Source organism: Glycine soja, chromosome 14 (assembly GCF_004193775.1).
Source record: "Glycine soja cultivar W05 chromosome 14, ASM419377v2, whole genome shotgun sequence".
In the NCBI taxonomy this organism is placed as follows: Eukaryota; Viridiplantae; Streptophyta; class Magnoliopsida; order Fabales; family Fabaceae; genus Glycine; species Glycine soja.
In genome coordinates, this window is record NC_041015.1 from 27,030,023 (window position 1) to 27,056,480 (window position 26,458).

At 31.5% G+C, this 26,458-nt stretch overlaps 2 protein-coding genes across 4 annotated transcripts; both read left to right on the forward strand.

The window, feature by feature from the left end:
• Positions 1-2,403: 2,403 nt before the first annotated feature.
• Positions 2,404-4,570, forward strand: LOC114384437 (probable isoaspartyl peptidase/L-asparaginase 3). Of its 3 annotated transcripts, none has more exons than XM_028344108.1 (3): positions 2,404-2,794; positions 2,858-3,128; positions 4,041-4,183. In XM_028344108.1, the coding sequence occupies exons 1-2, from the start codon at positions 2,645-2,647 to the stop codon at positions 2,981-2,983; spliced, it is 276 nt and encodes a 91-aa protein (XP_028199909.1). In that variant the 5' UTR covers positions 2,404-2,644; the 3' UTR covers positions 2,984-3,128; positions 4,041-4,183. The 3 variants fall into 3 exon arrangements, with proteins under 3 accessions (XP_028199909.1, XP_028199910.1, XP_028199908.1); XM_028344109.1 differs by lacking the exon at positions 4,041-4,183 and adding an exon at positions 3,875-4,026; XM_028344107.1 differs by lacking the exon at positions 2,404-2,794 and having other exon boundaries at positions 2,950-3,128; positions 4,052-4,570.
• A 14,943-nt stretch (positions 4,571-19,513) lies between these two features.
• On the forward strand, positions 19,514-24,481 carry LOC114383509 (WAT1-related protein At1g44800-like). The gene is made up of 7 exons (XM_028343192.1): positions 19,514-19,834; positions 20,315-20,377; positions 21,710-21,826; positions 22,691-22,934; positions 23,401-23,559; positions 23,797-23,948; positions 24,045-24,481. Exons 1-7 carry the CDS (start codon positions 19,620-19,622, stop codon positions 24,256-24,258), a joined length of 1,164 nt encoding a protein of 387 aa, XP_028198993.1. The 5' UTR covers positions 19,514-19,619; the 3' UTR covers positions 24,259-24,481.
• Positions 24,482-26,458: the final 1,977 nt, after the last annotated feature.

Consider the following 26,458-nt stretch of genomic DNA (forward strand, 5'->3'; position numbering starts at 1 on the left):
GAACATTAGTGACGTGGTCCATGATTTTGTATAATTTTAAGAAAATATGACTATATGAGCTCATAAATATAAACAGGAAAATCAATTATTTTATATGATGCGTCAGAGTACATATGCTCCAGTTGATATGTTTTAAAATTCTTTACGTACTTCATCACTAACTCGTATTTAATTACCGAAAATAGATTATTTTGGCGTGAGATCGAGTTTTATGTCTAGTAATTTTATTCGACTTTACTTAGGTTAATTAAACACCGGTACGTAATTTTGGACAAAATTAAAAAATTACATAATAAATGCTTGTTTTTGTTTTTGTTTTACCACCTTCGTGATGACTTTCTTTTCCTTCTTTTGTTAATTATTTTAACATGTGTACAAAACTTAATTAGATATATAACCACAATTTGATTTATTATTTATGATTTTACTTTTATCCCGCTTCCCTTTAGGATGCCTCTTCTCCCTTCGTACGACTTCATCATCGATTGGTGAAAGAACCCACCCTCTCCTCTCGCAATGGCTGCCACTGTCTCCCACCGTCGCGAGATAATCCTCTATGGCAGCATCACCTTTTCTTCTTAACGAAGCCCACCCTTTTCATAATCTGTCACGCAATGAACTTGTTCTCACCGTCAATAAAACTTAGTCATGGGGGTTCAAGTCAGTGGAAAATGCAACCATCCCCTTAGGCCAGACCGTGGTGCAGAAACTCGTCCCCTTTATTCTAGATCCATCACAACCATCGCTTTAGCCTCAATCTTCTTGCATCCATCGCAAAGCCCTGATCTTCTCGCATTCAAAGGTGCTTCTCCCTTCGACATTGTTTTTGTCTTAACCAAAAGCCTCTATTTTGGTCTTGGTTTGCTTTATCGTAGCTTGATTGTTGGTTTATTTCTATGATTGGGGATTGATGTAGGATAAGGTGCTGATGAGATTGAAAAAAAAAAAATCAAACTTGAATTGACTTTCAGACTGATTTGTTGATGATTTTGAAAAAAAATAAAACTTGAATTGATTTTGGAACAATATTAGTGGCATTCACTACTAAAAAAAATTAAGTTTTAACATCGTATTATTAACATAAGTTATCTTAAAAATCGAGGTCGTCTAAGTACTTATAACATCGATGGTAAAATAACTGATGTTAACATAAACTTTTTTTTAATTATTTATATATTTTTTTAAAAATCATATATTGAGTTATTAATTATATTTTAATTTAAAAAAATATAATAATTAATAAACAATAACAAATTCAAAAGATAAGCATTTAAAAATTAAACTAAATTTTTAAAATAAATTATATAATTTTAATTTTATTATTATCATTTAAATATAACGCACACTTATATTAATTATTGCATATTAGTTCATTTGAAAATAAATAAAAACTATTTTTAATAGTAGAGTTTAACTTTTATAAAATTTTTATAGAATATTGGTAAAAACAATTATATCGTCAAACAATTAAAATTTATTATTAATATATTTTATTTAATTATTATAAAAATAAAAAATTTATCATACAAAAACATTTATACAGACAATGTATATATTATTTATTATCAAAATATCCAATAAATATTTAAAAAGAATATTTTATGAGATATTTGTCACCATTTAATAAATAAATATTAAATCATCATTATATTTTAAAATCTCTGCAAACTTATACCTACGACTACTTTTACTTATGGATGTAATTAACTGTAGATTAAATATATATAATTTATTATTTTAAAAAATTATATTTTTTATTGATGTAAATATGTTTTGATTTTAATTTTAATATGCATAAATAATTATTAAGATTATTTACTAAATTTTTTATTTTATAGAAAAATATAAAATTTGTAACTCAGTTATAATATTTTATTTATTTAAATAATTTATTTCAATGAAAAAAATTTCCATAAATGAAAAAAAAGGATAAGTTATAATTTGGTAAATCCCTAATGAGGAAAAATCATTCTAACCATGTCGTGGCGTTGTTCAGATTTCGGATTAATTAGAAAAATAAATAATATTTTTAAAAAATGATCATAAACGGTATTTTTTTAAATTACAAAATAGATAAGTTATACTATGATATACAATTTCATAATAAAGAAATCATATATCTAAATACGATTTTTCTTTTTATTTGCTTAAAACATTTTTCTTCTTCTGAAAATTGAAATAGTATGTTAAATTATGATTTTAGTTTTTTTTTCTTTTTTCTAATGAAATATATATTAAAATATGATTTTTAAATAACTATAAAAACATTAAAAATATATTTTAACATTAGATTTTAACTTTTAGTATTAAAAAAAATTAAAAAACAGAGATGGATTGTATATACATATATAACTTTAGTGTCAAAAAGATAAATTGCTTCAGGGGGCTTAAAATTTAATTGCAGGATAAATTTTTTGTTGTTAATATCTTAAGATTAAATTATCACATGTTTAAGAACCTAAACAATCAAATATCCAACATATAGGCCTATGAGTATGTGATTAATTTAATGGTAAAAAAACAAAAAGGATACGGGGCAACCTAGCCCAGCCCCAACCCACACCACGCTGTTGAATTGCGCAACCCTGCACCTGCACCCGTACCGCAGTGACAACATCGGCGTGCATAAACTCTAAACCCTACTATGTCCGAAGACAAGTACGACGTGCTCCTCTATTACAAGTACGTTGAAATTCCCAACCTCAACGACCTCCTCACCTTCTACCACTCCAACTGCTCCTCCCTCAGCCTCCTCGGTCGTGTTCGCCTTTCTTCTCACGACGTCAATGTCACCGTAAGTGTTCCTTTCATTTCCTCCTTTATCCTTTTCATTCCCAACTCATTGCTCTTCACACAGGTTGGCGGCAACTTATCCTCTCTCAAGAATCACATCGAAGCCCTCAAAGCCTACAGAACCTTGTTTCACCACACTGATTTCAAGCTCGACACTTGTCATCATCCATTAAACAACAAAGTAGCCTAGGAATGTGGATTCACTTCCCTCTCTATTCGAATCATCGACGAACTTGTTACTCTCAGTTCCCATCCACTGTTAAAGTCACCGGATATCTCAAATGTCGGAAAGCATCTCTCTGCCCTCGACTTCCATTCTTCCCTCCACAATACCAGTAAGTTGTTGTAACGTTATTATCCATTCATGTATATATCTTGTTATTTTTTATTTTTTATTTATTTTTTTTATCTTAGTTCAGTGTTACTCTGTTAACATGTTTATTCCTCACTTTTATTTTCACTTTCTAGAACATTCGGTTATGTTTTGGTGGTTAGTATTGAAACCTGATTATTCTATTCATCGGTCAAGCCAACCACTCAAAAACCCACATGCTATATCTTACTAACCTGGTTAATGTTATTGGAATTTGGAAACAATGTGAACTTATCTCTCCAAATTGTGATTTTGAAGTATTTGATTGATGATTTTGACTAAGCTTATTCTATTATTGCTGAGTGCTTATTGGGATGATACTAACACTAGGTTCACAAAATAATATTTACTCTATGGCCAGAAGCTTGCTATATGATTCATATGCTTTACTATTATAGGCAACTTGTATATTATACTTTGCAACTTAGCAAAATTTTTATTCTAGTGTGACTTGTTTTGTTGTGGTTTATGAACAACTTATTTGGAAGATAGGCATTGGCAATAAAGCTTGGTAGGAAGAGGATAGTTATGAAAATTTCTCTTCATTTTACCCCTATAAGAATGAATCAGACAGACTTTTGATGTTGTTTTTGTTCTTTCTATACATAGTTCTTAACTATCCTAATTCCTAAGATTTGGTCTTTTTGGGGTTTTTTGTTCATGATAAGTACACTTATGGATGCCTTTTGGATATCCTACTCTAAATAGTTGGTCTGGGTGGAAGTCTAGATGAGAATGGAGAAACTATAATTGATGCTCTGATAATGGATGGGGTAACTACCAATCACCATGCTCTGCATCTACTGATTATTTTGTGCCTTGCTTTATACTTTTTCATGCATTGACATGATTTTTGGTCCTATCTTCTGCTAAGTGGATGCATAGATGACAATGGAAGTAGGAGCTGTTGCAGCCATGAGATATGTAAAGGATGGAATTAAAGTTGCCAGGTTAGTGATGCAACATACTAAACACACTTTGCTGGTAGGAGAGAAAGCATCAGAATTTGCTATTTCAATGCGTCTTCCAGGTCCCATGAACTTGAGTTCACCAGAATCTATGGAGAAGTGGGCCAAATGGAAAGATAGTCGTTGTCAACCAAATTTCAAGAAAAATGTATCACCTGCAAATAGTTGTGGTCCTTATCGTCCAACAAATTATCTGGGGCATCCTGATGAAACATGCTCCAGTACTGTTTAGATGCTAACTAGTAATTCCAATTTACTTCTTGTTAGTCTTCATAGCCATGATACTATATCAATGGCTGTTATTGGTAGAGTAAGATATAACAAAAAATTGATTTGTATTGGAACCTGGTTAGTATTGAAACCTGATTATTCTATTCATCGGTCGAAGGCTGCAAGGAATAGACAACAATGATTTTTTATGCTTGATCAATGATTCATTTTGGAGCAAGTTATGACATTGATCAATGATTTTTTAACTCTTATTTTTTATGCTTGATCTATCTTCCCGTTATAGATTAATCAGACTAATCTGAAATGAAGTTATTGTTGATCATGTTAATAATTCAAATATTTTTTGTTTTGGGTATTGGGGGAGAGATTAAGGAACTGGTTAAGGATTATTGTAGCAGAAAAGTTTTCTTATTATAGCATTTCTTGAGGGATTTGTTTTGTTAATCTATAAGCAGACATTTCTTGAGGAATCAATTTTTTTTTTCTTTTTGAGCTAAATTAAGGATCAAACTCATATTCAATATTGAATTCACTTTGCAGCCAAAGAATCTTCTTCTGGACTCAAATGCTATTCTGAAAGTTACAAATTTTGGATTGAGTACGTATGCACAACAAGTAAGATTATATATGCACACACACACGCATATCTGCCATACAATTAGCTTATGCATGTGCATGTTATGAATTTCTTCTGATTTGTCCATGAGAAACTATAAGTATTGAAACTTGAAAGCATCCCCTATTAGCTTCCGTGACCTCCCCTCCTTGAATACGTGGTCGTTCTGCAAGGGCGACGGCGCCGCGCGAGCTCGAAGGACTAGAGGAGCTCTTGGAGGCGCCGCACGACATCCCCTATTAGGTACATTTTTTTTCTCCCTAAAAAAAGTACACATTTTCTTTTGTTGAATACATTCAAGTACATATAAACACACATGACACAACCCCACCCTCAGTATATAACAATCAAAATCTGGTATGGCATAACAATAGGACCAGAAAAATATGTGAACGCAAGTGGCTCAAATGATTAGGAGCAAAAATTATTTGCTCTAAATTTTAAGACATATATATAGTATACCATGGTCTTAAAATGTGACAAGTCCCCCATCTCTTTAAACTTTTTATATTGTACAAAGAAAATGAAAGAGTATTTATTAGTGAGTTTTGCATATTTAGTATATGTTAATTGTTAGAACGACTTTCTGATATTACTTGTTTTTTGATTGGTTCCTTATTCAATGTTCTTATGTGATACATGAGATACTAGTAGCATAATTTAAATAAAATCATGTTGCTAGTATAATTTGTTTTAAATTATGTGATAATAATAATAATAATAATAATAATAAATGTATGTTGAAAAAGTATGTCAAATAATATATTACTATTTCCTTTCAAAAACATTAGTAAATTACACCAAATTCCAGGTCTTAGACATATGAGTAAAGACTATGAAGATATATAGTTATAATAATGGGATCCTTAGGTAATTCTTTGTGACTTTAATGCTATTCTTTATGATTATGAAAAGAAAGGTGGATCTAAAAATGTAACTCATAGGGAAACTCAAGCTTTTCGTGGGCAGTAAAAAATAAGTAACTTGATCTTGTACAAATCTTCATTGTTTTGAGCTTGATAATGTTAGGTAAGTAGGCTATTCTCAATATTACTCTCTTTGATGTTAAATCTACCATACCTCAAACATGATCCCCACACTGGTTCCAAGTTTCTTCAGACATCAGTTCAAAATGTAGATGTTCTTGAGAAGTATTCAGAGGCAAAAGATAAACTTGAATTCATGGAACAAACTTAAGATGGAGGCATGTGGCACCCACATTGGTTCTATGTTTTTGGCTAGAATTTCAATGCTATCTTTCTTACTGCTTTTCTCCCTTCTATTATATAATGATGTAATTTTTAAAAGTTCAATTAAAAGAAAGCACATCCAAAAACTGTGCTTTTTATTCTTTTGTTTGAGTATGTTATACATAAAGGGTTCTCTTTGGAGAAAATCATGCAAGGTTATGGCTGGTTCATTGTAAAAACAAATAAATTGTTTTTTTTTTTTTGCAAAAAAACAACATCGGTTGGTCTAAAAACGATGTAGAAAGTGCCTTAAAAACAACATCGGTTAGTCTAAAACTAATATAGAAAATATGATTTAAAGACACTTTCTACATCAGTTTTGGCCTAAAATTGATGTTATAAAATCACTTTCTACATCGGTTCTCAAAAAACCGATGTTGTTATGTTCCTTACAACATCAGTTTTAACCATAACCAATGTTGTTTTTGTAGTTTTTGCTTTTTTTTGTGTATTTCTTATTATACGACATCGATTTTTGTAAATAACCGATGTCGTGTTGTGTATGTTAACATCAATTTTCAAAAAATTGATGTTAACGTTGATAATGTTAACGTCGGTGGTTTCAACATCGATTAAAAATCGATGTTAAAAGTAAAAAATAACCGATGTTGAAAGTCTATTTTCTAGTAGTGATTGTTGAGGGATAATATGAAAGTGGGTCAAATGGTTTGACAATAACTTATGATCTAACTTAAGTTGTGTCTAAATCAGTTAAGTCTTTCAAAAAATAGATGAGGGCAAGACTTTTAGTAAAAACTATCTACTTAAATATGTCTTGCTCTAGGCCTATCAAAAAACTTTTAAGCTTAACAGATCATTTATTTAAATTTTTTGAAATAAATATTTATTATTATTATTATTATTGTATTAAATTGTTATAATACATTAAATTTTACATTTATTTATCTTTTTAAATGTTAATCATATTGATCTACGTAAAGAGTCAAACTAAAACTTATAATTAAGTGTATTGAAAAATAAGTTTATATCTTTTTAAATATCAAAATACTACTTTCAATCCTCTCTCTCTCTCCCTCCCCCCCCCCCCTCTCTCTCTCTCTCTCTCTATATATATATATATATATAATATAACATATTTTTGTCCTAATTTTGAGAAACATAAGATTATTTTATTGTTAATTTTTTTTATTCCTAATTAATTATGAGATCTATTAATGATATATATCATTTTCCCATAAAAAGTAATAGTATTTATTGAACTATCAATAAAACAAGGTATACTGATTGGTTCAATTTGAAAAATAATCACCTCTTAAACCATTTAATGTAATGATAGTCTTGAAATAAAAATAAAATTTATGATAAATTAATCAATCTAACCACTTTTATTGATATTGATGAATTAAGTCATTATTCTTAAATATAGAAACCTAAGATAGTAAATTTTTTAAATAAATTATCATGAATGTTATAATAAATCTTTAAAATATACTTATATCATATAAATAAGTTAGATTTGATTATTATAAAATCTCACATACATATGTTTTTTTCTCTATATCTTAGTGTTAAATTGTCATAAATTAGATCTTAAATAAGTTTGTAGGTAAGGTCAAATTTTTATATTGGTCAAACCTCGATCCTTGAAAAAACCTTTAAGGGATAAGCATGTCAAGCTCAAATCATATATTTTTAATTTAGGTTAGATTCATATCTAACAAAGTCTAATTTAACTTGGTTTATTTCCACTCTTAATGGGGAGGAAGAATTGGGGAATGGTGTGGTGGAACGTGCAATGTGGGTTGCCTGCTGGTGAATGGGGGCAGAAGGACAAAGTGGGTAAGAGAAGAAAATAAAAACGAACAAATCTCGGTCATTCATTTTTTTACGAGTATCTAATGTTTATAATTTGTTTCCCGCCGTAAAAACAGATGTTTCACTTTTCCATCATAAAACCCGTATAAAAAAAGCCTTTAAAATAAGTTAGCCAAACTTAAACCTTAAATATCTCAATGAATTAAGTCAATTTAAACAAAGTCTTATTGAACTCGGCACATTTCCACCCTTTACTCTTAAGTATATTATTATCAGGTAAACATTACATGTAAAATGTACAAACCACAAAGTCACCATTCACTTATAATGGCTGGACATTATCAAGGAGACGTACGAGTGGAACATATATATCAATCTGAAGGAATATTAGAATAATGCCAATTTCTCTGGTCCCTTGATATATATTGTATACATTCATACAAGAATTATCCCTACTAATCTCTCGACACCGATTTGATTTGAGGCAGATTGAAACATGCCAGCATTTTTATTCCTTTTATTGGGTGGACAGAATATGAATAAATCCCCAGGAATAAGTAATAAGATATGTAAAAAAGTGTGATGCATATCATTTAGTTGAAGCTAATTATAATATATGAGAGGGTGTGTATCGATTTTGATGTTAAAGTTGACTGCCATGCACAAGTCTCTAACCACTTGGTAGAGAGCAAATTAAGGTCTCTCTACCGTGTATCCAATTGGATACACGTGTTTGGATAATCCAATAATGAGGAATCATGTCTGTTGTTTGTAATCTGTACTAATTTTCGCCACATTTGTTTTGGGTGAGATAATTGCATAATCAAATCTGAGTCACATATATATTATAGGCATCTGGTCTTAGGATATATGTATAGTAATGTTACTATTTACCAATAGAGAATGTGGTTTGTTTACTTTATGCCTAACCCCACCTATTAGTATTTGTTTCACATCTGCTCATAGTGCTGCCCAATATTACATATGGTGGATTCCACCAACCTGAACCTAATTGCTTGTTGGAATCCAAACACGAACCCACCAACTTTAATTCCTTGGCGCGCCTGTACCCATTTTTATGCTCCATCCGTAATTATTACTTAAATAAGTATAGTTAACACCTTTTCAGCTTGTAATCTATATCCACGTGAAACAAACAGTTGTGGAAAATCCAGAGAGAGAAAGAATAAAACCATGACTATTATCACTATATATATATATATATATATATATGGATAGAACTATTATCACTATATTAATTTACTATAGTTACCATTATATAATTATTAATTATAACTATTAGATCCACTTGACAAAATGAAAACCCCCCATATATTTCGATAATCAACTAACCTTTTGAAAATACTATTTAATTTTAGATATTTGTGTTTCAGTGTTTTGAATGCAAAAATATATTGATTGACATTTAATATATCAAATACATAATTTTATTAGATCGAATACAAAGGTATGACATCCTCAAGTTGTGTTCTTTTTATATATAATATATAGATAATATTCGTGTGGTAAGATTTTAATTATAAAAGATAATCTTTAATAAAAAAGTAACATGTAAATGGAATAAATTCACAATATAATTACAACAAAAAGAAAACACTAGTTGCTGAACCTACCTCACATATATAAGAGATAGAGAGAGACAGCGACAGAGAGAGAGAGGCATTCCATATATTGCACTTAATTTCGTAGGTTTATCTTATTTTTGTCGAGAGAAAAAGAGAGACTTCTTTATGATCGGGTTGAGCTTTTTTTCAGAGGTATGTTGTGGTACATAGGTTGATAAATACGTATATACCTAAGACATAAAGAAATCACTAAGAGTTAGGGTAAAGTTTTTGAATTAATCTAACATGATAAGAACATAATAGGTTACTATAGGTTTCACTGTGAAAAAGACAACGTAAAAAAACCCCACGTCGTCAAATGATACAAACATGATAAGAAAATTTAGATGTATTTAGAAACTTGTTCTCCATCCTCTGAAACCATACAGATCAGATTACCAAATTTACTCTTCTGTCTAAGTTTCCGAGTAACTATTTTCAGACAAATTTTGAACACTGCCAATTGATTGAGAATGGAACGAAAATTGTTTGTAGCTAGTATCCATTATCCGTTTTCCTTTAGAGCATATAATGAAACACAAGGTAGCAATTGATATCCATTAATGGCAAGAAGCTGCACGCGTTTAAATTTATGAGGTTACTTGTTATTTAGGGTACTCAACATAACTTTAAAGGAAAATTGAAGTGACTAAGACGAAATGATAGGAAGGGAAATATAAATTCAAATCTTTTTAATAGAACCTTTTGTTGGGATTTAATTCCAAATATATGGATTCAATCAATCAATCTAATTTCTTTCTAATAGACAATCATCAATCCTAATCACATGCTTTCTATTCATGTAGAGAGGAAAAAAAATTACTGCACAGAGATGAATAGAATCCCTTTGTGTTTCCATACTCAAAATGATGATGAAAACTGTATACGGAAGCGTACCTGGATTAGTCGTAATGAAATATGTAGCATGTAGAACCAAAGCAGTTTTCATTGTATCAATCACAACCAAACCCATCAATGATCACTAATGTTGACAGAATCAAATGACATAGACTCATCATGAAATGTGTAACATGAAAATTACGTGAAAGTAGTCTGTACACGTCTATTTTCAATTGGTCATACTTTACCTCAATGAGATCATTTAATAACCTTAATGTACAAAGTGTAATAACTGAATAATAAATCATATTTATATATATAACCAAATATATCCAAAAGTCAATGTATGCATACATAAAATCTAACATAGAACATAAAATACATAAAAGTGACTAACTCCCACTAAACCAAAGATTCCTCGAATTGTAAAACACCCATGTGAGCAACATGCTCATGAAAGACCTTGGGTGGAAGTCCCTTAGTAAGAGGATCCGCTATCATGGAGTTTGTCCCTAAGTGTTCTATGGAAATCTGTCCACTCTGTACCATTTCTTTAACAACTAGAAACTTGATGTCAATATGCTTTGACTTGGTCGAACTCCTATTGTTGTTAGAATACAATACAACTGATTTGTTGTCACAATATAACATAAGTGGTCTTTCAATTCCTTCCACAATTTGTAGCCCCGTGACAAAATTTTTCAGCCATATTCCATGATTTGATGCCTCATAGCATGCTACAAATTCTACCACCATGGTGAATGAAGTAGTAAGGGTTTGCTTGGCACTGCGCCAAGAAACCGCACCACCGACTAACATGAAAATGTAACCTGAAGTGGATCTCAAACTATCTAGGCATCCTGCAAAATCCGAGTCAGAATATCCAGTGATCTCCAACTGATCTGACATCTTGTATGTGAGCATATAGTACTTTGTTCTCTTCAAATACCTCATAACCCTTTTGGTTGCTTTCCAATGATCCATTCCTGGATTGCTCAAATATCTGCCTAACACCCCAACTATGTATGCTATATCCGGACGCGTACATACTTGGGCATACATCAAACTCCCTACAACTGATGCATAGGGAATCTTCTGCATTTCCTGAATTTCCAAATTTCCTTTTGGGCACTGTTTGAGACTAAACTTGTCTCCCTTAACAACTGGAGTATCCCCGAATTTACATTCTTGCATGCCAAACCTTTTAAGTACCTTTTCGATATAGCTCATTTGAGATAACCCTAGAATGCCCCGAGATCGATCTCAGTGTATCTGAATTCCTAATACAAAGGAGGCGTCACCAAGATCTTTCATTTCGAAGTTTCTTGATAGAAATCTCTTGGTTTCGTGCAACATGCTTATATCATTAGTGGCAAGCAGTATGTTATCAACATATAAGACCAGGAAAATGTATTTGCTCCTACTGAATTTGTGATACACACAATCATCAACAAGATTCATCTCGAAATCAAATGAGAGAATTACTTGATGAAATTTGTGGTACCATTGACGAGATGCCTGTTTTAGCCCATAAATGGATTTTGTCAGTTTGCAAACCATATTCTTTGGGTCTCCTGATACAAAGTTTTCTGGTTGCACTATATAAATTGTCTCATCAATGTTGCCATTGAGAAACACCGTCTTGGCATCCATTTGATGAAGTTCCAAATCATAATGTGCAACAAGAGCCATGATTGTCCTAAAAGAGTCTTTCGATGAAACTGGAGAGAAAGTCTCTTTATAGTCAATCCCTTCATTTTGGGTATAGCCCTTCGCCACAAGACGAGCCTTATACCTCTCCACATTACCATTGGAATCCCGCTTGGTCTTAAATATCCATTTGCAACCAATGGGTTTCAGACCTTCTGGTAATGGGACAAGTTCCCAAACTTTGTTGTCTTGCATGGACTTATACTCCTCATTCATTGCTTCAATCCATTTTGCTGCGTTGGAATCTTGCATGGCTTGATGGAAGTTGACTGGGTCATCTTCCATCATACCATTATTTTCCTCATGTTCCTGGAGAAATACCACATAATCATCTGGAATAACACTTCTCCTTTCTCTTGTGGATCTCCACAAAGGTATTGGCTCATGAAGCATAGGTTCTTGAGGATCTTGAGTTTGTTCTTCATGAACGACCAAATTATCTTGAGTGGGGGATTCAATAACAATGTCTTGTAGAGGTTCCGAATTTGCTTTATCAAAAGCAACTGTATGAATCAGTTCTGGAATTGTTACTGATTCTTCCTCTAAGAGAAAGTCTCTAACCTTATTCTTCCCCCCCAAACTCAATATCCTCAAAGAATGTGGCGGTTCTCGTCTCAAAAAATTGTCTTTAATTTGGGATCATAAAATTTATAGCCCCTGGATCTTTCAGAATAACCAATAAAGTAGTTGCTCACTTCGAGAGTCCAATTTCCTTTCATTTGGCTTATAAGGCCTTGCCTTAGTTGGACATCCATATACATGAAAATGTTTTAGACTAGGCTTTCATCCAACCCAAAGCTCATAAGGTGTTTTGGCAGTTGCCTTGGTTAGCACTCTATTTAGAATATAAGCTGCAATCTTTAATGCCTCTCCCCAAAGTGACTCTGGTAAGTTAAAATGACAAATCATACTTCTTACCATATCCTTAAGAGTTTTGTTTCGTCTTTCAGTCACACCATTCATGCTAGGTTACCCTAGCATGGTGTACTATGGGACGATTCCACATTCCTCTAGGTACTTGGCAAAAGGCCCCGGACGTTGTTCACCTGAACCGTCATATCTGCCATAGTACTCACCACCACGGTCAGATCTGACACAATTTATTCTTTTGTTAAGTTGATTTTCAACTTCAACTTTAAATGTTTTGAACACATCCAGAGATTGTGACTTTTCATGTATAAGAAACAAGTATGCATATCTAGAGTAATCGTCTATGAATGATATAAAATACTGTTGACCATTCCATGAAGGTGTATGAAATGACCCACAAATGTCTGTATGTATCAATTCCAAGATGTCATAGCTCTATATGCACCTAATTTCTTGCTTTTGGTCTGTTTACCTTTAATGCATTCAACACAAACATCAAAGCTTGTGAAATCAATGGAATCCAAGATTCCATTTGACACAAGTCGTTCAATTCTATTCTTAGAAATATGACCTAAGCGTTTGTGCCATAATGCTCCTGAGTTTGTATTATCAATTCTACGCTTAGTACCACACAATTCTGCATTAAAGGATTTACCATAGGAAGCTACAGTATCAAGTAAATATAGATTATCATTAACCACGAGTGAACCAGTTCCAACAATATATGAATTAAAAGACATCTTGAACACGTTGTTTCCAAATGAACACAAATAACCCAATTTGTCCAAATAAGAAACTGAAACCAAATTTCATCTAAATGACGGTACAACAAAAGTGTCTTTCAAATCCAAATAAAAATCAGTACATAATAATAATCTAAAGTGCCATATAGCTTCCACTTCTACCAATTTACCATCTCCAACATAGATTCATCTTTCAAAATTAATTGGCTTCCGGTAGCTTAGGCAACCCTGCATTGAAACACTGATGTTAGTAGTGACACCAAAATCAAACCACCAAGTGTTTCTAGGTACTGAAGCTAAATTGACCTCAGAACAGATCAAAGTAAGAAACATACCCTTCTTTTCACGCCAAGCATAATATTTGGTACATTCCTTCTTTACATGTCCAGACTTATTGCAAAAGAAATAGTTGTCACCCTGGTTTTGTTTCTTTTGTCTTGGACCCTTAGCAACTTCATTCTTGGGCTCCTCAGTTCTTTTTCTTTTGCCCTTATCCTTAGAGGTACTCACAACATGAGCACTTTCATTCCTTTCTTGCTTCAACCTTTCCTCTTCTTGCACACAGTATGAAATGAGATCATTAAGATACCATTTCTCCTTCTGACAGTCATAAGAGATCTTAAACTGACTAAATTGTGAAGGTAGAGAAATTAACACTAAATGAATAAGCAAATCTTCTGATAGCTCAAGCTTTAGTGACCATAATTTTGAAGCAATATTTGACATTCCCATAATGTATTTCCTAACATTTTCTTTGTGATTTGAGTGATCCCACTTCTCCTAAAGTTTCCTCTATTCAGAGGTACTAGAATCTGTAGGAGAAAAGGGTTTCTCAATCCTTGATGCAAGGTCTAGATCCATGCAGCCAAGAACAATTTGCATGTTCTCTTTCCAGTCCTTAAAATTTGCACCATTAAGAACTGGAACCGAATTCAGATTATCATATGTAGAAGCAACAACTGAAAAAGATCAAAACAAAAATACAATAAACTCACATAGCATTCATCAATGCATTTAAATAATGATATATCTCATCACAAGATTTTCAGTGCACCATTAATATCAAGTCTTTGGACAGTGATATTAACTACTAGTGAAATCCTTGTTGTAATGTTCAAACATTGATAATAAAAGCATGTCAAATAACAAATCCATCTTTTGATATGACTTATCACTCACATGCACAACCTCATAAGTATTACATGTTTAACCTCACAAGTGCGTATGTAACTTAATTAAATGATAATTTTCCTTTGGGCCAATCATCATTCATATAAATCATCGCACATGTCAACATTTAACATTTCTCATGAACAATCTACACAAAAGAGATCACTTTGGTGATATCTTGATTCAATTAGCCCATTTAAATGCTAAATAATTAAAATGATATACCATAACTGAATTCTGAACATTGATGCACCAAATCCAAAATTAAAATGTTTCTTGAGTAAATTATTTTAACTTTATTTATTTATTTTAAATTTAGAAGCCCATGATTATTACTTTAATATACCGCAGTGGCCTCTAAAAGTAACAACAAACACATAAATAATGCATTTAAATTTATACCTACTATCCCACATGAAATATGTGCATGATACTCATAAAATGCATAACCCAATTAACACATCAAATTGTTATGTATGCATCATAGTGTTACTCTACAAGTGTTTCAATTATCATATTAATTTGATGTTACCAATCACCCTTTATAATAATCTTATTTTGTTTCCTCAAACATTATCCAAACATCATACATGAATCAATCAAGTATGGGTTGCTCTGATACCAAATGTTGGGATTTAATTCTAAATATATAGATTCAATCAATCAACCTAATTTCTTTCTAATAGACAATTATCAATCCTAACCACATGCTTTCTATTCATGTAGAGAGAAAGAGAGAGAAATTACTGTACACAGATGAATAGAATCCCTTTGTGTTCTCATACTCAAAATCATGATAAAAACTGTATACGAAAGCGTACCTGGATTAGCTATAATGGAATGATGATGAAGGATTGATCAGAAAATTGGGTTTTATAATCTTCCAATTGTAGAGAGCCCTTCTTTCCTTATGATTATTATTTTAATATAACGTAGTGGCCTCTAAAAGTAACAACAAACACATAAATAATGCATTTAAATTTATACCTACTATCCCACATGAAATATGTGCATGATACTCATAAAATGCATAACCCAATTAACACATCAAATTGTTATGTATGCATCATAGTGTTACTCTACAAGTGTTTCAATTATCATATTAATTTGATGTTACCAATCACCCTTTATAATAATCTTATTTTGTTTCCTCAAACATTATCCAAACATCATACATGAATCAATCAAGTATGGGTTGCTCTGATACCAAATGTTGGGATTTAATTCTAAATATATAGATTCAATCAATCAACCTAATTTCTTTCTAATAGACAATTATCAATCCTAACCACATGCTTTCTATTCATGTAGAGAGAAAGAGAGAGAAATTACTGTACACAGATGAATAGAATCCCTTTGTGTTCTCATACTCAAAATCATGATAAAAACTGTATACGAAAGCGTACCTGGATTAGCTATAATGGAATGATGATGAAGGATTGATCAGAAAATTGGGTTTTATAATCTTCCAATTGTAGAGAGCCCTTCTTTCCTTATGATTATTATTTTAATATAACGTAGTGGCCTCTAAAAGTAACAACAAACACATAAATAATGCATTTAAATTTATACCTACTATCCCACATGAAATATGTGCATGATACTCACAAAATGCATAACCCAGTTAACACATCAAATTGTTATGCGTGCACCGTAGTGTTACTCTACATGTGTTTCAATTGTCATATTAATTTGATGTTACCAATCACCCTTTATATTATTGTTCATTCCGCAATAGTGTGATAATCTTATTTTGTTTCCTCAAAACATTATCCAAACATCGTACATGAATCAAGTATGGGTTGCTCTGATTTAATTCCAAATATATGGATTCAATCAATCAACATAATTTCTTTCTAACAGACAATCATCAATTCTAACCACATGCTTTCTATTCATGTAGAGAGAAAGAGAAATTACTGTACAGAGATGAACAAAATCCCTTTGTGTTCCCATGCTCAAAATCATGATGAAAATTGTATACGGAAACGTACCTGGATTAGACATAATGAAATGATGATGATGATGAAGGGTTTTATAATTTTCCAATTATAGAGAGCCCTTCTTACCTTTTTCCTGTATTTTATTTTTTCTCTTTCCGACGAGGATAAAGAGAAACCGCTGTGGGTGCTCTCTACAAATGGGGACTGTAACCCTTTATATTAGTAGTTTCCATCAGTTACCTCACATTTGATCATTATAACTTGGCCCTTCATCAAATTATAATATCACCGGTATCTACCCAATTATCCTTTCATGACATATACGTTATTAGTCATATTTTTATATTAATTAGACTACTTTAATATTTTGACTAATTATATAATGATCCTAGCTCATATATATATATATATATATATATATATATATATATGATCCAAAATTACTAACACGTTCCCCTTGAAGCTTTAATAGGTAGAAAAAGAAGTTTAAATAATTCTCTATAGGGTTGTTCTTTTTTACTAATGAAATCTAATTGGATAAATAGGGTGTGTGAATTATCCTAAACTTTCTAATGCCTATTTTTTATTCTTATGGATCAAAAAATATTTTTTTCCCTTTTTATTGTTATAAGTTTTTGTTTTGTTTTAGTCTCTAGTTAAATTTTTTTTTTCTACCCGTCCTTATAAATTATAAAATTTAATATAAAGTTTTACACTAAAAGATTTTCATTTTAGTCCATATTATTTAAGAAATATATATTGGAGTTGTTTTTAATGTAAGTTAGTCATGTGATCAAAATGAAAAAAAAAAAACGGTAGGAATTAAAATAGAAAAAACAATTAACAGGATCAATCGAAACGACAAGAATTTTATATTATAGTGATTGAAAAGCTATTTAAGCAAAAAAAAAACTAAAAGTAATTTTGTATAAAACATTATTGCTACTGGTTTGGAAGGAAAATCAATACGAATTAGTTTAAAAAATGGATTTTTTTTCCTTCCTTCAGGTGTGCTACTGCGAAAAAAATGGATATTTTATTTTGTAGAAATTTGTTAATTATGTTTTGTTTTTTAGATGTTGAGATAAAGATAGACATATTATTCTTTTCATTTACTTAAATATAGTTTTTAAGATTAGGGTATTGTTAGTTTTTAATTTTCTGTACAAGATCTATATATAGAACCCATAAACTAGAAGTAAAAATTTAAATACTTTTCTACATATATAATATATATTTCCTCTTCTTCTAGAATTATTTTCTGAAAATAAAAACAATAAAAAAACCCTTCAATGAATTATGTTATTTGTGGTCAGAAAACATTCATGATATTTTGCACACATAAATAAACAATAATTGGTTGCGAAGCTTTTATATCAACTTGTGTTATTGTCTTAGTATCTAGCATTTCTGCTTTGACATAATCCCAAACATGTCAATTGAGAGAGAAAGAAAAAAGAAGACACAAGTTGAGGTGAAGAGGTATTCCATACGCCAATGGCATTATACTTGGGACATGAGTGGATAAATTTTCCTTTGGTGGGAGCCATTGCATAATCATCAACGTAATTTGTTGTAATTGAAATCCAAGAAGGCCAGCAATTAGTTAGATCTAATCCTCTCAATTGATACTATTATGCTTTCTTTCATTCACACTAACTTTTCAGCATACATAACAAATATGGATTTTTCCTATTAGGTTTCATAGTTGGTCATGACTCGTTATATCAACCTTCTCACAGGGACACAATAATTGTGAAATAATGTCAAAACTCTAAACCACAGAATCGCCGAATTAAATTAGATGCTGAAATATCCAACCGATAGTATTGGTAATCCGTGAGAGGGATGTATATATGTTCAATTCAAATAAGATATGTCATATTAATGATTAAGAATTATGACATGTACATATATCTATGGATCAAGATGAGTAACTTATTCAAAAACAATAAAAAATCTGGTCAGCATAATTTATTTTTACTTTGGAAAAATATATATCATAATTAATATTATGTATTTTTTTATTAATGAAAATTAAAAATAATATATAAAAACTTATAATAATTTACACATCTTATTCAATTTAAATTCCTTTACATATTATATATTATATGTACTTTGTAATCATACAGGTGATTTTTTACTTCTTGTTTCTAATTGTTGTGCACATATATAACATCCATTCTTACGTAGCACCCCGTAGGAACATAAATCATTGATTTGCATGCGTCATGACTAAGCACTCCTTTTCATTTGTTGCCATAGAAATCAAATATCCCCACTCCCGTAAACAAACACAAAAGAATATAGATATATATAGATCATAGTAAGAGACAACATGAATTATTCGTTTTCTAGATATACAAACAACATAATTCCCTTAACTTTTTTTTCTTTTGGTTCTATTATACATATATATAATATTATTCTAGTAACTATGCTCGGAATATGTTTCTTTAATTTTTTTCTTAATGGATAAGGAAATCTGTGGGAATGAAAATTGTAGTGAGAGAATTAGTGCCATGTGGTACTGTGAAAACCGGGGCCTCTTTAAATTTTTTTTCTTTTGGGGCCTATAAGAAGGCCGCTCCGATTTTGAAGTATGTCATCCACTAACACACACAAGTCAGAACCAAATAGCTCATCAGTGAGTTTGTGAGTTCCTGAGTGTGTGCAAGTGTGCTTTCTGTGTGTCTCAAGCTTACTAGATGGAGGATCAAAATGCATCATCTAGTGGATTGGGCAAGGTGTTCCGCAAGGTTAAGCCCTACCTTGCTATGATGTCCCTTCAGTTTGGCTACTCTGGAATGTACATCATCACCATGGTTTCTTTCAAGCATGGCATGAGCCATTGGGTACTCTCCGTGTACCGTCATGTAGTTGCCACTCTCATCATGGCCCCTTTTGCATTTGTCCTTGAAAGGTGTCTCTCTCCTTCTCAAGTATTTGCATGACTCTATAACATGTTTGGAAACATCTTCAAAATAACGGAATCATATGTTTGAGATATAAAAATTATAGCTATTAACTTCTGAAAATCATATTTTAATGATGAAAATCACCTCTCTAAAACGTGAAACCAAACACAATATCTAGTTGTATTTGAATTCATGTTGTAACAAGTTGGAACGTAAATTCATAGTGAGACAAGGATTTTCGTTCAACATGCTTAGAAAGTGAGATTGACCTAAAACAAACATACATTTTATCTTGTAAACATTGTCTATTTTCTCATTTAATAAATATTATGCACAAAATTTTCACATTTATCCCCCTTCTAGCACACAACTTACATGTACACAGTAAAACTTTTCTTGTTTTATGCCTTTTGTAGCTATTTTATTAACTTTCCATTCATTAAATTGAGACGATAAGTGTGCGTTTTGATGCTTCTTTTTTACAGAAAAATACGGCCAAAGATGACTCTCCCGGTGTTCCTGAGGCTAGCGGTTCTCGGTTTCCTTGAGTAAGGCTCTTTATCTCTTTCCGCACGTATCAAAATATTCGAAGTGCTGAATCGTACATTTGTTTTTTTTTTTCTTCTAAGCGAAAAATATTTCAAGTACACACATGCATGCATGCATGTTTTTCCACTAACACTAGCTATATTCTTCCAAGTTGGAAAAATCCTACCTTTGAGAGAAGAAATGATGAGACTGCCGCATGTGTGTGATTTCAACCAATTTCCATAGAACAACATGCTTTTTCAGTTAATAAGAAATAACTAATATTGTAACATTTAATTATGTGTTTTATAGATATTAATAAAGACCAATTAGATCATATTAATATAATAACTTCTCCACACATAAGATGCTTGTATTTATCTTTAATTTAGCTTCTGGCTTCCTAATTGGTTCTGTTGTGTCATGTGGGTTTTACTGAAAACGAAACCGTTAATTAAAGAAATTAATTAAGGAATATTAATTGCATAATCCAAATATCAGACATTAGAAATGCGACAACTCGACAATGGTGCTTCATCATATGGGGTCACCATTTGTAGTGCACACATCATACCTAAGGAAGCAATCCACCACAAAATGATAAATATAGTATAAAATTCTTTACGAAACTCATTTAACGACAATTTAACATATTTTGTTTATGACATTATATTAAGTTTTCCATGACCAAATGATTTTAAGTTTGATTATTTTTTTTCTTCATTTCTTTCTAAGAAGAGTTGAATTTTAACTAGATGTCTGTCTCTAAAGTTTAAGCAATTAAAATAGTTTAATCATGATTGTTTCCTTTTTTTGTTTTAATTAATTATGCAATGGAAAGCATAGCAAGTCGGTGGTGACACTACAGGGCCGAACTTAATGCCTCGATTGTTACCCTATCAAGAATATCATTTACCTGTTCAACCACAGATGAGCAAAAAAAAAAATCATTTATATAATATTTATCTTTATTTATCTTAAAAATATAGCCTTTTTTTTTCATTGACTTAAAAATATAACCTTAAGCAGATAGAAATTTTGCGAATAAATTTGGCTTAACAAAAAAGTTAAGAAAAAAAAAACTGAAAGAATACGGCAGATAGAGACATCTCTTTTTGGACAAAGAATCTACCATCTAGTCTAAGTACTAAATAGGAGCATCTTTTGTACTTTGAGATATGGCTTTTATTCATGAGTTTGGTTATATATGATTTGAATTAAATTCTAATCTTACAATATACGGTAAGAAGTTACGGATTACAAATTACTTAGTTTTTCTTTCTTTTTTTCTTTTCTTTTCTTTTTATTTTTAAGAATATGTGATCTGATAATTTTGTTTGTGATGAAAACAGGCCAGTGCTTGATCAAAACTTGTACAACATGGGAATGAAGAACACCTCAACAACTTTTGCATCGGCCACCGTTAATGTCATGCCAGCCATTACTTTTATAATGGCACTCATTTGCAGGTAACTTTGATAGATGCTTCAATCTTTTCACAATAATATTAACGATAGTTTGTGCGCTTACGCACAAGAAAAAGGCTAGCTAGTTGCATCCCTATAGCTAGAATCCAAGTACAATATCTGAGGATTTTCTCATTTTAGTACTCTTTGCATGCAGTACTTATTCTTGATAGCTATCACCCTTGATTTAACAACGTCTTGTCCTCTTTCTAATCTCTTTATTAAAACAGAAAAATAACATTATTTTAAGAGAGAAAATGTTGCTTTTTTAGGATTAAGTATGTTTTTTCTTCCTCAAAATATTACAAATTTTATTTTATTTTATACTAAAAAATTAGTTTGTTTTTTAACAATTTAACAAAAAGCACATGTTTTTAATCTCTAACGAGCAGTAAGAAACTAAAATCATGTCAATTATAATAAACAAAAAATAATGGACTAAAAGTAAATAAAATCTGTATTGAGACTAATATAACTAAAATTCATAATACTTTGAGAGAGAGAAATATATGGTTATTATTTTATTTTTTTATTAGCGTGTCAATTTTAATTAGTGGCCCAGCAAAGACTACAAACATCAATTACAAGTGATTTCTTTCACTACGCATATTGCACTGATAGACAAGACAATGCATGGTATGGTAATGGGACCACCCGTTGACAATAAGTGCCACTACAAATTGGCGTCATATTCACATACTTTTAAAGAATATTCATAACATATATTATATATTAATCAAGACTTTGGTTTAATGCAATCTGACGCTAATGTGTGTGGAAGTTGCATTAAGCAACAAAAGCAGAATTTCAATGCATGAATCATGCAGTCTAATCATATATTATATATTCTTGCAATGTGGCAACCAGGTTAGAGACAGTGAACTTGAGAAAAATACACAGCGTGGCCAAGGTGGTTGGAACCGCAGTAACAGTCTCAGGAGCAATGGTTATGACTTTGTACAAAGGCCCGGCCCTTCAGTTCATAAAGGGACAAGCAGCAACCCACCATGAAAGTGGCAGCAGCACACAACCCTCTGAACAAAACTGGGTGCTTGGCACAGTAGAGCTCATTGCAAGTTGTGGTGGTTGGGCTAGCTTCTTTATCTTGCAAGTATAACACACTGTCCCTTTCACTTTTACACATGCCCATTCTTTTATTTTCATTGAATTATTTTCAAAAAAATAATCAATACAGGGTTAAAACAATTTTGTATTATCATCTAATTATAAATTTTTATTTATTAATTTTTACAATAATTAATTTAAAAGTCATATAATTATTTCTGATTGATTCACAATGTAAAATTATTTTATACTTTCATAACATAACTATCAAGCTCATTATATTATTAGTAAATAATTTATGCATTTTTAGTATAAAAAGTTTTTACCCCATTTTTTAGTTCCAGTAACTTCCCCGAAAATCATACTTATAATAGACTCAAGCCTTTTTTTTTTTTTTTACATTGAGTGTATAAAAATTAAATTCTTATTTTATTTTAATTATGTCCAAGATAAAAAAAAACAAAAAAAAATGTTCATGTACTAATAATGTTGCTGTACTTTGTGGATTTTAGTCTTTCACTTTGAAGATGTACCCGGCAGAGCTCTCGGTCACAGCTTGGATTTGCTTTTTGGGCATTTTTGAGGGTGCAATTGCGACCCTTATATTTGAACGTGACATGAGCGTGTGGTCAATAGGCATGGACTCAAGGCTCCTAGCTTGTGTTTATTCTGTGAGCACCTTTCCATACTAATCTACCAACCCATCTGTTGTTTTTGCCTTATATTTAATAACTTATATCCTCTCAATCCTAGAGATAAATTAATTAAACTAATATGGTGAATTAGTAGTTAAATGGTTCAACTAATTCTTAGCACTCATTTAACAAGAAATGCATGAGTTATTATAAATATCTTGATAATTATCTTTTATTCTTACGAATAAAAAAATTCATTTTTTTTATAACTAGGGGGTGGTATGCTCTGGAATGGCATACTATGTACAAGGAGTTGTGACCAGGGAACGTGGACCTGTGTTTGTGACTTCTTTCAGCCCTCTATGTATGATTATCACTGCTGCATTGGGATCCATTGTTTTGGCTGAGCAAGTTTATTTGGGAAGGTATGCAATGTTCAACTAGCATAGTCTAGTCCCTCTCTTAATCAATATAGCCAAATTAAATTAAATGTGCCAATTTGCTATGTTTTAAATTTACAGTGTGATTGGAGCTATTATCATTGTGAGTGGACTTTACACCGTGGTATGGGGAAAAAGCAAAGACAAATTGAACAAAACCAAAGAAGGAAACAGTGAGGGCCATGAATTGCCAATTAAGGACGGTACAAAATCAGGATCAGACATTTTTGACAGTATTGAGATCAATGTTGCTTCTGGGGCAGGAAAAAATGTGCTTCCATCAGCAAGAACGTAGGTCCCTCAGGACTAGCCGTAACAGATTTTCCTACTGATTAAAATGATATCAAGAGAGATTTTGTGCAATCTTTCCCAATGCCTGCCTTAGTGGCTGCATTTTGTTATCCTTTGACCCTTTGTGGTTTGTTTTTTGTTACTAAGGAGGCCTAGGCCCAAAAACCCTTTATATGTTGCTGAATCTTGAGTATGAGGAAAATAACACATTAATGCTTTTGTCTGTATTTCTTGTCCTTTTGTTTCTCGTATTCCAAAATGTTTCCTTTTATTGTCAATGATAGCAAGCTTACTTAAAAGAAAAAAAATGCTACAAAGAATTTAATCATGGTTAGTATCTCCATGGGGTAATGTGAAAATTCAAGGGAGCATGACACAAAGATATGAAAAAATGAAATGAGTTGATAATTAAGCGTGTTGGAGGAGAAAACGAAGCATCAAATGGAAAAAGAATGGATAATGTGAAAATCATTGAATATAGAATGTAAATTGAAAAATCAATTAAGAGGTAAAAGAAAATTGAATGAATGAAATAAGGTGAGAAAGAGAAAAGACACTAACATTAAATAAGTTGAATGGTTATGGGTATTCATTTAGATAAGTGTGTTGACATTAATGAGCATCAATAACAAAGAGTTTTTTGTAGGTTGTAGAAATGTGCCTCAACACATATGAATCATCCAAGCTCTACAAAGAAAGAACCAAGAGGTACTATGACAAAAAGATCCTCCATAGAGAATTCAGGCTTGGACAACAAGTATTTCTTTACAACTCAAGATTAAAGTTGTTTCCAAAAAATTAAAATGAAGATGCAACGGTCCCTTTATTGTCAAAGACGTTAAGCCATATGGAGCTATAGAGATATAGGATCAATCCAAAGACTGCAGTTGGTCGGCTAATGGCCAAAGATTAAAAATTTACCTTGGTGGAGAAGTCCCACAACACATCATAGTCATCAAGCTCGAAGATCCTTAGAGTGACACCAAATGTGAAGCTAGTGATGTTAAAGAAGCGCTTACTGAGATACAACCTAGCTTTCTAACTCTTACTTTTTACATTACATTCATTTAGGATAGGTTTTAACTTTAAGTTTGGAGTTCAAAAAATTATCACCCAATAGCATAACACTAACTTGCATTTTTTAGTTTTGTTCATCATGTTCAGCCTTATTAATGACCAGCTTGTTTGGCAGACCACGCACTCGCTATCCATGGAGGTAGCAAGGCTACAATGGATTAGAGGAGATGTTGAGGGCTTTTCTTCCCTAAGTGAAGCCTTCTCTACCCCTCTCTTTTACTTTTTGTTAATTTCACTTTATTAGTTTAGTTGTTTAGTATATTTGTGGTAGTTTAGGAATATGTTTATAAGGAAACACAAGTGATTAAGAAGCATCACCATTTTCTTGCAAAACCACCATAAAATAAAACAAAATTTTGTGCTTAAATCATTCTTTGTGTGCTTGAACTCAAATGCTAAAATTGAAAACCATTGATTTTGCTTGATTGACATGTGTAATGAGTTTGGCGTGAAAAATTGAAAGCAAATAAAGCAACTTGTAGACCTAGCCTAATGAGTGAGTGATCCTTATAATGATACAAATATATATTGAGAGACATTCTTATTTCACTCATAGTAGACTTTGATTGAATCTCTTGTAAATTGATTGCAATTGTATGCATTGAAATGATCAAGGCCATGTTTGCATGTTTAGCCAAGAGCCAAAAAGCCTACCCTACATTGTTTATCCCTTGCACCTTTCTTTGAACTTAATTGATGTATTCTTTTCTAATTCCCTAATCTTGAAATTTATATTTTTATATATCCGTTATTACCCTTAACTTAAAGGATAAGAGAGCATAAGTCTAAGAATTGGGAAAAGTTTTAAGTTTGGAGTGGCAATGCACCAATCAAAGGGTACCAACAAGCTATCATGTGAACAAAGGTTGATAGTATTATCCCATTCTCTCTTGTAAAGTATTGAAAAAGGAAAAATTTGAAGAAAAAAAATAAAGAAAAACAAGCGAGAAGAAAAGTAAAGAAAAAATAAAAAAAAATGAGGACAAAGGAAAGTATATATGAAGTTAAAAATCTGGGTACCAAGGATTGGTAGGAAGTAAATGAAATGAAATGAATAGACTAATGTTTTCCTTCTTCTAACTTACTTTGAAATATTTAGAAAAGGCAATACTCCTTATTAGCCAAGT